Here is a 17,112-nt window from a genome sequence, read left to right as displayed (position 1 = left end):
AGTATTTTTCTAGTAAATAAATGATACCACCACCCTGTGCAAATTCTCCTGATCATTGGTACTGCTCATGGTTATTAAGAAACCGTTCTATACCGAGATAAAGCGCAGAACCTGCTTAGGGAGATCGGGTGGTAATTACCAAGTGAAGTCATCTGGAATCCTGTGTTGCTAAAACGTCAGAGAAAGGAGGAGTTAGAAACAGCAGCGTTTCAGTTGGAGAGTCAGGGTTACACTGAACAGTGCATTTTAGAATCATGGTCCATTTGAAGGTTTCATCTTTGAGTTTCTCCAAGAAGACAAATGCATTAACTGATGAGAAGTGATGGCAATTGGTCTGACTGATCGGGAAGTCTAGTTAGGTCAGGGCAGCGGTTCCGCCGACGTGTGTCACTAGTAGGCATGGTAAACTGCCCCGCAGCAGGTAGATTGCTCTATAATAACCATCCCAATGACTGTATGAGAGTCATTGTGGGAAAGATCCTGGCCATGCAGAATAGGGCAGCATGCCATTGGTTGTCATCTGTAACTGCAGAGGACTAAGCCCTGAAGCTTTACACAAGCCTACATGGTTATCTGTACCAGGGGTTCTCAACCCCACGACTCATGTATCCCCAACAGGCCATGTTTTCTATCTGTGGAAGCAGGTGGGATAATTACTGACCCAGCCAAATAGACCAGCACACGTGCATGATTAAATACATCCTGAAACCATGACCTGTTGGGAGTACTTGGGGACTGGAGTTGAGAATTCTGGGATAGATCGTTCTAGTTAGCAAAAACTAAATAGCAATTTTAAAAAATCCTCAGTTCCTCCCTGAACCCAAAAATAAAACCATGACGTAGACTTAGACAGCTAAATTCTTTTGCATTTCATATAAAATACCATCAGTGACGACACTACACATTCATATTTTATTTGAATATCAAATATATAAAAGACACTTAAAACAAAAATCACAGATATTTCTTCCCCCCCCCCCCCCCCCATATCCTGCAGGTAACTCTGCGCACGGTCTTCATGTTCCTTGGCCATGTCCGCTCCCTTGCTGCTGCGTTGAGGCTTTTGTGTAGAGATTGGTCAACTGGCCCTAAAGAAAGCAGATTACACTCATTGTATAATATATATGTCAGCAGGTCACCAACCTTTATGTATTGCGCCATCCCCTACCACACGGCTGTAAGCGTCTGGTCAAGTCACGCATTCTATTCAATATCAACAAAAACCCAAACACATTCACCGACACTTTACAAATCCAGAACATCAAGAAAAGCCCGAGTCCAATATTCATGTTAGATAAATACACACGCAAGGTTTTAAGTTGTGTTACCCAATTTAATTCTAAAATGAAAGCACCTTTTTTAACAGTACTGTATAAAGGGTCATGTAGCTCATTTTGGGGGGGAGGGGGGGGGGGGGGGTCATCTGATGATTTTGATAATATGACAATTTTAAGTTAAAAAAAACCAACAACAACCACCACCAACGACGACCATGCAAGAATTTGCAAATGAACAGCCATTTCTTGTGAAGGGATGCAATTGATTTGCCGGCTGTCAGGATCTCGCCAGTCAGAATACAGATGCCGGAATCCCAGTGCACAGGGGCTATTCCCCACTTGTGATTGTCCTCGTCATCATACTGGCGGGTGGAATGCTGCTGTCGGGATCTTGACAGCTGGTATCCGCTCACCAGTCAATAGTATGTATTCCCTTGTGAACACTGCGGATGGGAGAGACAATCTAATTGTTACTATTAGTTCATATTGCTGCTACAACAAGTTCTACAGGGGGGATTCTGCAGTTTCCCGTGCATGAATCCCAATTTTTGGGCACGGGAAAAGGCTATTTAATTGAATAGCCTTTCCTCGCACTCCAGGTTTTTTTTTACGGCAATTAGTTGCGGGGTAAACCTCGCAGTTAATTAGATACCCCCCTATGTATTAATGCTGGAATGTTACATGTGCATACGAGATGTTCTGTTTGTGTGTGAATACATTATGGGGGTCATTCAGAGTTGTGCGCTCGCTAGCTGCTTTTAGCAGCATTGCACACGCTAGGCCGCCGTCCTCTGGGAGTGTATCTTAGCTTAGCAGAATTGCGAATAGAAATTTCTTAGCAGTTTCTGAGTAGCTCCAGACCTACTCACAAATAGCGATCAGTTCAGTCAGTTTAGTTCCTGGTTTGACGTCACACACACGCCCAGCGTTCGGCCAACCACTCCCCCGTTTCTCCAGACACTTCCGCGTTTTTCCCTGAAGCGCCTGCGTTTTTCCGCACACTCGCAGAAAACGGCCAGTTTCCTCCCAGAAACACCCACTTCCTGTCACACTACGATCAGCAGAACGATGAAAAAAACGTTGTTACGCCGTGAATAAAATACCAAACAAACTTGGCGCAGGCGCGCAGCGTAAATTGCGCATGCGCAGTTTGCAACTAATCGCTCCGTAGCGGAAAAAAATAACGAGCGAACAACTCGGAATGACCCCCTATATACACACACACTATGTATTATTGTCTCAGCAAGATACGGCAGCGCAGTTTACGTCCTTTGTAAATTAATAACTTCACAGCAATAAGAGTGAACACATTAGGCACTCCCCCAGGTGACACCCCTAAACACGGGCACTCACCCCAGTGACACCCCTAAACATGGTACAGTTGAAACACGTGCGTAATTAGGACCACATTCTGCGCAGTAGAGTAAGCCAATAGGAAGGCACTTACGACAAGCGTATGAATGTGCTGTACTGTGTCGTGTCTTAGCAGCTCCACGTCCAGCGTCTCCAGGTCATCAAAAGCCGATGACAGCGTCTGAGAAATATTAGTGTTAGAAAAAAAAAAAAAAATCACTTGTATATTAAGACGCTACAGAGGAGAACAGTGACAACGCCTTGCTTTTATGCGGGGTGCAGTGGTCAAGGGGGAGATTTATCAAAGCTTGGAGCCGTGTTTGATGGTACTTTCTCCCTAAGCTTTGATAAAACTCCCCCTAATATCTGTAATAAATTTGGAGCAGGAGGTGCACTGTTCCTCGTTATATACAAGGTTACCGAGTGATCTCACTATTTACAGAATGTTACACGAGTCTACAGGGACTGCCACGAGGGATACGGTAGACAGGCAATACTGCTGTACAAACAGATCTGTTCAACTTGGATTCCTCTGATCACTTAGAACAGGTCCCTTTTGGCAAGTGCACTAGTAGTAAGGACACAGCGTGGGGGTGCTGCTAAAATTTGGAGGTTACCAACCTCCCAATTCACTAAAGAGGGGGGGTTAAACTAAAGAACTCCCTGAATCATTAGCCTCAATTTACCTCGTTTACCCAGCAGACAATTCTAGATATTTGCTCAAGGTAGTCCCTAGCTATGTGGGGTGTGTTCACACATATATTTGGCAGCATGCATTGAACAACTAAGATTTAGAGTGTTTCTGCCATTATTGGACAGGCAGGGAAACGGTTTGCCATTTACAACACACCTTTGCATATTTTATACAAACACCACATTATAATAATGAGTTTATACTGTAGCTTGGCCCCCCCTTTTTTCGAGGTGTGGGGGGAAATATGGCGGGAGTTCGTCATCTAGATGGTAAAGAAATGATGCAGAGTATGGTCCGGTCATGGAAGGTTAGATGGATAAGCCCCTCTCCCTAAACGCACATACAAGGCAGCCATTACCTGTCCATCCGTCAGTGGTATCTGTATGAAGGGGAGACCCTCATATAGGGTCAGATTGTCACTCAGGGACGAGAATCCCCCATTCCGGGACGACCGGCTGGGAGGGGGGACGGCATTTCTGACAGAACAAGAAAAATCTAGTTACACGATTAAAGTCAGTTCTAAGATGTAAGAAAATGGGCAATAAATACAGTTTACCACAGATCAGGGGAGACAGACTCTCGCTCATGGATTGCGGTATTTATAGGTGGCCGTCACCGAGATATTTCATCTGCCCATTTATTACGCTTATACCACTGACTAACAAACCAGAGATTATAGAGGAGTCTATGTACTAACTTCTAAGTCTTGGAGAGAGATAAAGTGGATGAGATAAAGTACCAGACAATCAGCTCCTAACTGTCATTTTCCAAACACAGCCTGTAACATGATCATTAGGAGCTGATTGGCTAGTGCTTTATATCCATCCGCTTTCTTTCTCTAAGGCTTAGTAAATAGACCCCCTAAGTCACTGAAATATGGATTCTTTATCTACAAGTCAAAAAGAAAGAAAATAAGAATTTACTTACCGATAATTCTATTTCTCATAGTCCGTAGTGGATGCCTGGGACTCCGTAAGGACCATGGGGAATAGCGGCTCCGCAGGAGACTGGGCACATCTAAAGAAAGCTTTAGGACTATCTGGTGTGCACTGGCTCCTCCCCCTATGACCCTCCTCCAAGCCTCAGTTAGGATACTGTGCCCGGACGAGCGTACACAATAAGGAAGGATTTTGAATCCCGGGTAAGACTCATACCAGCCACACCAATCACACCGTATAACCTGTGATCTGAACCCAGTTAACAGCATGATAACAGAGGAGCCTCTGAAAAGATGGCTCACAACAATAATAACCCGATTTTTGTAACAATAACTATGTACAAGTATTGCAGACAATCCGCACTTGGGATGGGCGCCCAGCATCCACTACGGACTATGAGAAATAGAATTATCGGTAAGTAAATTCTTATTTTCTCTAACGTCCTAAGTGGATGCTGGGGACTCCGTAAGGACCATGGGGATTATACCAAAGCTCCCAAACGGGCGGGAGAGTGCGGATGACTCTGCAGCACCAAATGAGAGAACTCCAGGTCCTCCTCAGCCAGGATATCAATTTTGTAGAATTTTACAAACGTATTTGCTCCTGACCAAGTAGCTGCTCGGCAAAGTTGTAAAGCCGAGACCCCTCGGGCAGCCGCCCAAGATGAGCCCACCTTCCTTATGGAGTGGGCATTTACAGATTTTTGGCTGTGGCAGGCCTGCCACAGAATGTGCAAGCTGAATTGTACTACAAATCCAACGAGCAATAGTCTGCTTAGAAGCAGGAGCACCCAGCTTGTTGGGTGCATACAGGATAAACAGCGAGTCAGATTTCCTGACTCCAGCCCTCCTGGAAACATATTTTCAGGGCCCTGACCACGTCTAGCAACTTGGAGTCCTCCAAGTCCCTAGTAGCCGCAGGCACCACAAATAGGTTGGTTCAGGTGAAACGCTGAAACCACCTTAGGGAGAAACTGAGGACGACTCCTCAATTCCGCCATGTCCGAATGGAACATCAGATAAGGGCCATTTCAGGATAAAGCCGCCAATTCTGACACGCGCCTGGCCCCGGCCAGGGCCAACAGCATGACCACTTTCCATGTGAGATATTTTAACTCCACAGATTTAAGTGGTTCAAACCAATGTGACTTTTGGAACCCAAAACTACATTGAGATCCCAAAGTGCCACTGGAGGCACAAAAGGAGGCTGTATATGCAGTACCCCTTTTACAAACGTCTGAACTTCAGGGACTGAAGCTAGTTCTTTTTGGAAGAAAATTGACAGGGCCGAAATTTGAACCTTAATGGACCCCAATTTCAGGCCCAAAGACACTCCTGTTTGCAGGAAATGTAGGAATCGACCCAGTTGAATTTCCACCGTCGGGCCTTACTGGCCTCGCACCACGCAACATGTTTTCGCCAATTGCGGATAATGTTTTTACGGTTACATCCTTCCTGGCTTAGATCAGGATAGGGATGACTTCATCCGGAATGCCTTTTTTCCTTCAGGATCCGGCGTTCAACCGCCATGCCGTCAAACGCAGCCGCGGTAAGTCTTGGAACAGACAGGGTCCTTGCTGGAGCAGGTCCCTTCTTAGAGGTAGAGGCCACGGATCCTCCGTGAGCATCTCTTGAAGTTCCGGTTACCAAGTCCTTCTTGGCCAATCCGGAGCCACGAATATAGTGCTTACTCCTCTCCATCTTATCAATCTCAGTACCTTGGGTATGAGAGGCAGAGGAGGGAACACATACACTGACTGGTACACCCACGGTGTTACCAGAGCGTCTACAGCTATTGCCTGAGGGTCCCTGGACCTGGCGCAATACCTGTCGAGTTTTTCCCAACGGTTTATAATCATGTGGAAGACTTCTGGGTGAAGTCCCCACTCTCCCGGGTGGAGGTCGTGTCTGCTGAGGAAGTCTGCTTCCCAGTTGTCCACTCCCGGAATGAATACTGCTGACAGTGCTATCACATGATTCTCCGCCCAACGAAGAATCCTTGCAGCTTCTGCCATTGCCCTCCTGCTTCTTGTGCCACCCTGTCTGTTTACGTGGGTGACTGCCGTGATGTTGTCCGACTGGATCAACACCGGCTGACCTTGAAGCAGAGGTCTTGCTAAGCTTAGAGCATTGTAAATGGCCCTTAGCTTCAGGATATTTATGTGAAGTGATGTCTCCAGGCTTGACCATAAGCCCTGGAAATTCCTTCCCTGTGTGACTGCTCCCCAGCCTTGCAGGCTGGCATCCGTGGTCACCAGGACCCAGTCCTGAATGCCGAATCTGCGGCCCTCTAGAAGATGAGCACTCTGCAACCACCACAGGAGGGACCCCTTGTCCTTGGTGACAGGGTTATCCGCTGATGCATCTGAAGATGCGACCCGGACCATTTGTCCAGCAGGTCCCACTGGAAAGTTCTTGCGTGGAATTTGCCGAATGGGATTGCTTCGTAGGAAGCCACCATTTTACCCAGAACCCTTGTGCATTGATGCACTGAGACTTGGCTCGGTTTTAGGAGGTTCCTGACTAGCTCGGATAACGCCCTGGCTTTCTCCTCCGGGAGAAACACCTTTTTCTGGACTGTGTCCAGGATCATCCCTAGGAACAGAAGACAAGTCGTCGGAACCAGCTGCGATTTTGGATATTTAGAATCCACCCGTGCTGCAGCAACACTACCTGAGATAGTGCTACACCGACCTCCAACTGTTCCCTGGATCTTACCCTTATCAGGGAATCGTCCAAGTAAGGGATAACTAAAATTCCCTTCCTTTGAAGGAATATCATCATTTCGGCCATTACCTTGGTAAAGACCCGGGGTGCCGTGGACCATCCATACGGCAGCGTCTGAACTGCTAGTGACAGTTCTGTACCATAAACCTGAGGTACCCTTGGTGAGAAGGGTAAATTTTGACATGAAGGTAAGCATCCTTGATGTTCCGAGACATCATGTAGTCCCCTTCTTCCAGGTTCGCAATCACTGCTCTGAGTGACTCAATCTTGAATTTGAACCTCTGTATGTAAGTGTTCAAAGATTTTAGATTTAGAATCGGTCTCACCGAGCCGTCCGGCTTCGGTACCACAACAGTGTGGAATAATACCCCGTTCCCTGTTGCAGGAGGGGTATCTTGATTATCACCTGCTGGGAATACAGCTTGTGAATGGCTTCCAAAACTGTCTCCCTGTCAGGAGACATCGGTAAAGCCGACTTTAGGAAACGGCGAGGGGGAGACGTCTCGAATTCTAATTTGTACCCCTGAGATATCACCTGAAGGATCCAGGGGTCTACTTGCGAGTGAGCCCACTGCGCGCTGAAATTCATTGAGACGGGCCCCCCACCGTGCCTGATTCTGCTTGTAAAGTCCCAGCGTATACTGAGGGCTTGGCAGAGGCGGGAGAGGGTTTCTGTTCCTGGGAACTGGCTGATTTCTGCAGCCTTTTTCCTCTCCCTCTGTCACGGGGCAGAAATGAGGAACCTTTTGCCCGCTTATCCACGAAAAGACTGCGCCTGATAATACGGCGTCTTCTCATGTTGAGAGGCGACCTGGGGTACAAACGTGGATTTCCCAGCTGTTGCCGTGGCCACCAGGTCTGAAAGACCGACCCCAAATAACTCCTCCCCTTAATAAGGCAATACTTCCAAATGCCGTTTGGAATACGCATCACCTGACCACTGACGTGTCCATAACCCTCTACTGGTAGAAATGGACAACGCACTTAGACTTGATGCCAGTCGGCAAATATTCCGCTGTGCATCACGCATATATAGAAATGCATCTTTCAAATGCTCTATAGGCAAAAATATACTGTCCCTATCTAGGGTATCAATATTTTCAGTCAGGGAATCCGACCACGCCAACCCAGCACTGCACATCCAGGCTGAGGCAATTGCTGGTCGCAGTATAACACCAGTATGTGTGTAAATACATTTTAGGATACCCTCCTGCTTTCTATCAGCAGGATCCTTAAGGGTGGCCATCTCAGGAGAGGATAGAGCCCTTACAAGCGTGTGAGCGCTTTATCCACCCTAGGGGGTGTTTCCCAACGCACCCTAACCTCTGGCGGGAAAGGATATAATGCCAATAACATTTTAGAAATTATCAGTTGTTATCGGGGGAAACCCACGCATCATCACACACCTCATTTAATTTCTCAGATTCAGGAAAACTACCGGTAGTTTTTCCTCACCGAACATAATACCCCTTTTTGGTGGTACTCGTATTATCAGAAATGTGTAAAACATTTTTCATTGCCTCAATCATGTAACGTGTGGCCCTACTGGAAGTCACATTTGTCTCTTCACCGTCGACACTGGAGTCAGTATCCGTGTCGGCGTCTATATCTGCCATCTGAGGTAACGGGCGCTTTTAGAGCCCCTGACGGCCTATGAGACGTCTGGACAGGCACAAGCTGAGTAGCCGGCTGTCTCATGTCAACCACTGTCTTTTATACAGAGCTGACACTGTCACGTAATTCCTTCCAACAGTTCATCCACTCAGGTGTCGACCCCCTAGGGGGTGACATCACTATTACAGGCAATCTGCTCCGTCTCCACATCATTTTTCTCCTCATACATGTCGACACAAACGTACCGACATACAGCACACACACAGGGAATGCTCTGATAGAGGACAGGACCCCACTAGCCCTTTGGGGAGACAGAGGGAGAGTTTGCCAGCACACACCAAAGCGCTATATATATATATATATATATATATATATATATATATATATATATATATATATATATATATATATATATATATATATATATATATATATATATATATATATATATATATATATATATTGGTGTCCACACAGGTGGCGGGTGCACTCTCACAAATGTACTCAGATTCTGTGGTTGATATCAATTGTTCTTTATTATAGCCTCATAGATACGACGTTTCGACCCTTCCACAGGGTCTTTTTCAAGACAGGCGTTATGATATCTTTATTTCATATTGTGCATAGTTTAAACAATGCCTAAAGAGAATACAAAAAATGAAAAAAGACTCAGCCTCCCAGGCCCCTTAAAGTTGGCAGAAGAACCAATGTGAACTGGGCTTCAAATACCCTGTTCGTATGGTGACTATGGTGTAAAATAGAGTATACTTCCAAAAAACCACCTTTAACCAAGATGTAATGACTCACCAAAACAGTGTTCAAAAGAGCCACCTTAATCCCTGCAACAAGAGGAATACCACTGATCCACCAGAGAGTGCCGTATTTCACCCTTTCAACCACTAGTGGAAACCACACAGATATATTTCTCATAGACAACAGAACAAAATGATCACTTACACACACTCTTAAAAACAGGATCACAAAGCGCGTAGCCTGTAGATAGCCACCGTTGCATGTGGTCCTATAATGGCTGCATAAGAATTAACTGTTAGACACCGGGATAACACGCCCTCCACCATTTCACACATAATACTATTAACAAACTGCCGTTACCTATAACAATAGCTGTATGGATGTGAAGCATCCTGGGATCATATTTTCACTGCAGCAGCTCAAACAGACCTACAAACAGTTCATCCACTCAGATAACCTTATATAAGTGTTTTTCCCCTTATAGCTGCTGTATTGTTAATACTGCGCCTAATTAGTGCCCCCCTCTCTTTTTTAACCCTTTCTGTAGTGTAGTGACTGCAGGGGAGAGCCAGGGGAGCTTCCCTCCAACGGAGCTGTGAGGGAAAATGGCGCCAGTGTGCTGAGGAGATAGGCTCCGCCCCTTTTTCGCTGACTTTTCTCCTGCTTTTTTATGGATTCTGGCAGGGGTTAAAATTCATCCATATAGCCCTGGGGGCTATATGTGATGTATTTTCGCCAGCCAAGGTGTTTTTATTGCTGCTCAGGGCGCCCCCCCCTAGCGCCCTGCACCCTCAGTGACCGAAGTGTGAAGTGTGCTGAGGAGCAATGGCGCACAGCTGCAGTGCTGTGCGCTACCTTGGTGAAGACAGGATGTCTTCTGCCGCCGATTTTCCGGACCTCTTCTGTCTTCTGGCTCTGTAAGGGGGCCGGCGGCGCGGCTCTGGGACCCATCCATGGCTGGGCCTGTGATCGTCGCTCTGGAGCTAATGTCCAGTAGCCTAAGAAGCCCAATCCACTCTGCACGCAGGTGAGTTCGCTTCTTCTCCCCTTAATCCCTCGATGCAGTGAGCCTGTTGCCAGCAGGTCTCACTGAAAATAAAAAACCTAAGCTAAAACTTTCACTAAGAAGCTCAGGAGAGCCCCTAGTGTGCACCCTTCTCGTTCGGGCACAGAGATCTAACTGAGGCTTGGAGGAGGGTCATAGGGGGAGGAGCCAGTGCACACCAGATAGTCCTAAAGCTTTCTTTAGATGTGCCCAGTCTCCTGCGGAGCCGCTATTCCCCATGGTCCTTACGGAGTCCCCAGCAACCACTTAGGACGTTAGAGAAATAGCAACTGTCTTAGCTTGTTTATAGAATTGTTTGTACTACATATTCTATTACAGAACATCACGTGGACCATCCATGATCAATCACTATAAGTACTTTACTTACATACGGTATATATCTACTAAATTACGCGTTACACTGATTCTACACAGAATAGCTGTTGTCGAAGTCGAAAATATTATGGTCACACACATCACATACAAACTCCACACAAGTGGCCTCTGTGCGCGTGCTTGTTCTGCCGTGCGCATACTCGCACGTTGCGTATATTGTCTCACGAGGTCCTGCGTATTAGCGCGTGGTATGAGTAATTACGGTAGCATATGCATTCGCATGGAAAAGCCCCAAAGACATCTCTCATATTTAATCCACAGAGTACATAATTTACACAGTCTACATGCACCACACCAGCAAGTTACATTTACTTTAGAGGTATAACAATAGAGATATTCAACATTACAGGATATGAGGGGACAGAATTAGGTTAGGACATGGTGTCTGGTATCCAGCTGTACAGTATTTTAAGAGCAATATTCTGGTAGCAGTTTGCAGAAGATAGCACGCTCCTGCGCATAGATATGCGCAGGAACAGATTATTACTGTATTTACTGTACTCTTGATATTCGGCGGGAACCCAGTGGAGAACATCTGTAAGTGCACCTGGACCAGGCATCGCCCACCTATTCAAACCCACCTATTCAAACCGACCTATGACCCCTCTTGTACTGTAAATGACCAGCCCTTTGACCTATGGGTGAAGAGATTACAGTTTCTATTGTTTAATGATTTGGACTAATGTATAAAAGCCAAGCCTCCTGGCCGGTCAGAGACTCTCTGAGGGTCATCTATCCAGATTGACTGAGGACCGGGAGGCGCTGGCGAACAAACGTATGTATCCATTGATTGTAGCCTATTCTCTTATGTGATTGCATTACTGTTGTACCCCCTTTTGAGTAAATAGTTGTTGCTGGGTTGGATCTCAACATTACATATACAATTGGTGTCGCATTCCTTTCCCGTTAGGGGTTATAAAGTGTATTCTGCCGCACGTGTAGCTACTTTGTGCTTACAGCGTGATGACGTGTGCACGCAATTTGTACGCATTTGTTAGGGGTTACACACACACGCTTAGCGGTCGCAGCGGCCTGAACAGTTGTACATTTAAAGTATTGCTTTTCTTCCTGAAAGTTATATATCCTCGCAATATATCCATTATAATCAGAAGTGTCACATTTGCCATTACACAGTGTTTAATACAACTTCTGATACAGATCATAACATACATCCTGTCCATGATGCCATTTACCCCCCCCCCCCCCCAAGGTATACCCCACACTACAACGTGACGCGTTTTACCATGTCTTGTTTGCACATCCCACATTATGGCCGGTGGGGAAAGTAGGCCGCACTAAAGAAAACAAAGGACAGTGCTGTGGTGACACCCAGCCTCCCTCTTATCCTATACAGGCCTGAACGCTCCCGTACCTTGATGTGCGAGACACCAATCTAGTGGAGGAGACAGATGTCATCATCTTCTTGGGCGCCTTATTTAGCGGGGTAGCAGAGATAGACCTAAGTAAAACAGACTCTTATTACACACATGGGGTTAAAGACAAAACAGGTTCCCGCAACTCTTTATAGGTAATCATTGCAGGTGAGCAACCACCATCCCCCACCACGTCAAACAGGCAAGACTCCTTGAGTCTTCATCAGGAGACATAAATGGCCTTTCAGGGGGGCGCCCATAAGTAGGTGATGCTGATTGGACTGTTGCATACTTGTTCTTAGGCAGACTACCTGCTGGCATTTAAACTCTGGAGCCCAACTTAACATTAGGGTGAAGCCCATTCTATTTAATCAGCATTGTGCTGTGTTTTTCCACCAACCTTATTAGAGTTACTGTGTGAAGCCACTTTTGATTGGATGAGCAGTTTTTACATTTCTCATTACAGTGGAATACAAGATAAAATAAAGTGGTGAATGAAGGTCTCGGGGGAAGCCTTTAGATTATTGCAGTCTGGTGCAGGTTCTGGCTCATTGCCCCCTGTCTAGTGGGAAAGCAACCCAGGCTGTACACCAATAGAAGTTGAAGCCCATGCACGTAGTAATGGAGCTGCTCCTTTCTACACTGGAAGCATGAAATGTATAAAGATGCTGGTATAACAGTATAGGACATATAGCATTTACACTTCATCACGTGGAACCCAATACACAGACAACACAACTGCCCTCTAATGCTCATCCAGGAGACTCAGGGCCAGGTGGTAATGCTACTACAAGCCAGGTCTTCATCACACAAGCCGGAGATCAGAGGAGGAGAGGGTCCTACATTCATGCTGCATTCTTCTTATACCACCATCCCACTTCTCCTATACCAGCAGAAGGGTACAAGCACCACTCAGGGACAACTACAGGATGGGGGGCTGTGTAGATTTAGAACAGGCACGGACTGCAGAGCAGAGGTCCTGTCCCACCAGCCCATGTGCAAGAAGCAAACAGAATTTTGCCTTTAATGTCTCCCAACGTACCAAAGCCAATGGGGGTTTGTCAAACAAAACTGAGGGCATCACTATAGCCGAGCCTGTTACCTGGTCATGGCTATGGTTCTCTTCTCAATTCCGCCAGTCAATGAAACCAGAGATTTACTTTTTGGAACCTATGAAGAGAAGAATATAAAGATTTAACCCTACACTAGTGCCAGGAGCTTTTGGAACAGAGACCCATCCGAAACTGTAGAAACTTTAGGGGTATTGTTGGCCCCTGGACTTTTCAAAACCAGGTTATCACCCCTTTTAATCAGACATCCCGAACGGCCAATTATGTGGCTTCTTTGCCCCTTAAATCATACTTGGCAATGTGCTTCCCACCCCACTCAGGCAGAGAACTGCAAACTGCCTACTATACATCTATCTCAGCCTCGTGACCACCTCTGTGGTCACAAGGCCTGTTATCAGTTTACCAGACCCCATTGCAGTCACCACCCCGGCTCACCTTTTGGACTGTCCGGTTCCTCTGCAATGTGGACATCACTTTGCACCCTACTGGTTCCCGATAGTCTGCAGATGTCATCTCCTTAGCTACAAGAAGAAAGCTTGCTGGACCAAAACATCCAGAAATACATCTATGCACAAGTTTCATTATGAGCACCTTACCCTTCCGGCTGTTCTTCCTGACTAGTTTAACCTCTGGTAGATCGTCCAGAGCATCTACCTGCAATGTAGGAACATAGGCAATGTCACATGTCATCAAAATGCAATAAATGAAAGACCAAAATGGCTGCAGATCCAGAGACCAGTGCCAGGGAGAGCTCACCTTCACAGCTGCGTCCATCTTGTTTGCTTCCATCAGCTCTGGAAGTGAAGGAGAAATTATTCAATCTAACTGGGTAAGTGGGACTAGGCTCCTATGACTCACCTAGAACCTAACAGGCAGTATATGGGCAGGGGTTATGTTACGGTCACAGCAAACTTCAGGTCCTGAGCTGGGTGCAGTTCTCAATATCTTCTTATTCTAGCTGTTTGGACACCTGCACAGTACACCACTGTCCTGTCACTTTACACCTTTGATTATTTTTGCAGTTTGCATACATTTTTAACAAACAATAGCATGGTGATACAATTTGCAAGGAGATCTATGGACTAGAAGCAAGACCTTAAGAGTCTCAGCCTTCTCCTTTAGGACCCTCTACAAGTCACATTTAAAGAGCCCCCATCAAGACTGTTAGACTATGTTTTACATTGTTGGAATCCAGGTTGTGTGCAAATGCTACATAAAGCAGCAATGACCACTCATGGTTAGCAACCATCAATGATGTGCCACAGATGGTCTTGCCATCAATGGTGGAGGTCCGATAGTTATCCACCACTGATGACAGAGTGCTGCAAGTCCCGCCTCCCTCTCGGAGTTTGTATTTGATACTGCTTGCATGAGGTATAGATGCCCTTCAAACTTTCAAGTCATTGATGGTTAGCAAAGATTGCACCATCAATGGAGGCCACTGATAGTGAACTAGTCAACAGTTATCCATAGCACAAAGGAAGTCAAACTTACTGAATGTGCTGTAACATCTGGGGTGCCAGGACAAGTCCCTTGGATCAGTGTCCAGCTACAGATTTCCTGAATTCTCCTGTTCCAGTCCTTGGCTGACCACTCCTTTAAATACAACTTGCATACTGGACATCTTGGCTGCAAAGCTGACACTCAACTTATGACTGGGTCTACACATGTCTATATCTAGATGGCACTCTGTACATACACAAGTATTAAGCTTTAAGACAATGCTGTCCACCAAGGTTCTCCGCACTAGTGCCAGACACTTGCCTATATGGGATAGCCTACCAGGAAAGTGGATCGGTCTTGTATTGGGTAAAACATGTCATAACTGCCATCAGAAGAGCAGCATGGACACCGAGCATGCTCACACAAGAGGCCCATGTTTGTGTGTGAACCATGATGTTGTTTACCCCAAAATACTGCAACACAGCAGATGGGGGGGAACCTAGTATCCCTCCTCCCTTCAGGCAAATGAGGAATACTTACATGTAGAATATGTAGACTGGAGAATATCAGTTGGACAATTTTGTACACTATGTCTCTCCCCCCACCTGGTCCTTTGCTAGGCCTGAGCATTCCGTGGCTCACCAGCTCTCGTGGGACAAATATCAGCATGCTGGACCTCCACGACAGACGGAGAGCCACAGAAAGTCCTTACACCAGGGAATACTGTGCATGGGGCTACCACAAGCATTGCAGTTACAGCAATAAGACAGGACGGTGGTGGGGATGCATATATTGGTATATGGGGAGTCAGTGTAAGGTTTGATGTAAGACAACTCACTGTAATACTCTGAAACCTTCATCTGTCTAATGGACATCGGCATCTTCAGGAGCTCGACCTCCAATATCTGATCTGGAAGAGCACTGAGAACATCCAGTTCCTTCTTCACCTCGGCCACACGTTCCTTCTCTAACCAGGGAAAGAGCAAATGTCCTACAGTCACCAAGGAATATTCCCACAGCAATGACACCACAGAGGAGGAAGACGGATAAACACCATGGTACGCATTAAGGGTCCGATTCAGGTTTGTAAGCAAGGCAAAAAAAAAGCACAGAACTTGGTAAAACCATGCTGCACTGCAGGTGGGGCAGATGTAACGTGTGCAGACAGATTTGGGTGGCGGTGTGTACAAATGGAAATCTAAATGACAGTGTAAAAATAAAGCTGTCTGACATGTGTGGGCTACATGCAAAAGCAGCCGGTATATACCCTGCACAGACAATATAACTCACCCAAATGTATCTCTGCACATGTTACATCTTCCCCACCTGCAGCGCAGCACCTCTTTGCCTATTGTGTGCTTTTTTACTTCTCTTACAAGGCTGAATCAGGTCATAAGCTAGGTGCTCACTGGACGGTATATTCGGTTCAATTGTTGGAATGGCACCAGGGCAGAGGTTCCCTTTGGAAGCTCTGTACACAGTCCGAGCCCTGAGGAATGCTATGATGCAGCACAGTGTGACGTGCTGAGCTTATTCTACTTCACCTAAATATATTTCTTGAGGCTTTGTAGGTTGGCCATGAAAACAAATAGGGAAGGAGGGCCCTGCTCATAAGAGAATTACATTCTAATAGAAAGGTACTGCTTGCACCAGAGGAGTGAGTCTGGTTCAGAGTGACTACTGGGACGGATATGAGGATATATTAGTGGGAAGGGGCATTGGTGCGAGCAGTAGGACAGGTGGGAGTCGGGTAGGTGCGAGCAGTAGGACAGGTGGGAGTCGGGTAGGTGCGAGCAGTAGGACAGGTGGGAGTCGGGTAGGTGCGAGCAGTAGGACAGGTGGGAGTCGGGTAGGTGCGAGCAGTAGGACAGGTGGGAGTCGGGTAGGTGCGAGCAGTAGGACAGGTGGGAGTCGGGTAGGTGCGAGCAGTAGGACAGGTGGGAGTCGGGTAGGTGCGAGCAGTAGGACAGGTGGGAGTCGGGTAGGTGCGAGCAGTAGGACAGGTGGGAGTCGGGTAGGTGCGAGCAGTAGGACAGGTGGGAGTCGGGTAGGTGCGAGCAGTAGGACAGGTGGGAGTCGGGTAGGTGCGAGCAGTAGGACAGGTGGGAGTCGGGTAGGTGCGAGCAGTAGGACAGGTGGGAGTCGGGTAGGTGCGAGCAGTAGGACAGGTGGGAGTCGGGTAGGTGCGAGCAGTAGGACAGGTGGGAGTCGGGTAGGTGCGAGCAGTAGGACAGGTGGAAGTCGGGTAGGTGCGAGCAGTAGGACAGGTGGAAGTCGGGTAGGTGCGAGCAGTAGGACAGGTGGGAGTCGGGTAGGTGCGAGCAGTAGGACAGGTGGAAGTCGGGTAGGTGCGAGCAGTAGGACAGGTGGAAGTCGGGTAGGTGCGAGCAGTAGGACAGGTGGAAGTCGGGTAGGTGCGAGCAGTAGGAC

General features: G+C 46.9%; 1 protein-coding gene across 1 annotated transcript; it reads right to left on the bottom strand.

Annotated features, from left to right (window-relative positions):
- Positions 1–889: 889 nt before the first annotated feature.
- Positions 890–15,673, bottom strand: LOC135012105 (borealin-2-like; the record flags this gene model as incomplete). The annotated part of the gene is made up of 9 exons (XM_063952519.1): positions 890–1,088; positions 2,725–2,811; positions 3,683–3,800; positions 12,169–12,255; positions 13,272–13,339; positions 13,675–13,760; positions 13,836–13,893; positions 13,996–14,033; positions 15,521–15,673. Coding segments are annotated over 9 exons (767 nt in total), but the record flags the coding sequence as incomplete, so codon positions are not given.
- Positions 15,674–17,112: the final 1,439 nt, after the last annotated feature.

This window comes from Pseudophryne corroboree, unplaced genomic scaffold, assembly GCF_028390025.1.
Source record: "Pseudophryne corroboree isolate aPseCor3 unplaced genomic scaffold, aPseCor3.hap2 scaffold_2521, whole genome shotgun sequence".
Classification (NCBI taxonomy): domain Eukaryota; kingdom Metazoa; phylum Chordata; class Amphibia; order Anura; family Myobatrachidae; genus Pseudophryne; species Pseudophryne corroboree.
Note: the sequence above shows the minus strand (reverse complement) of the source record. Positions and strands in the feature narration are given on the sequence as shown.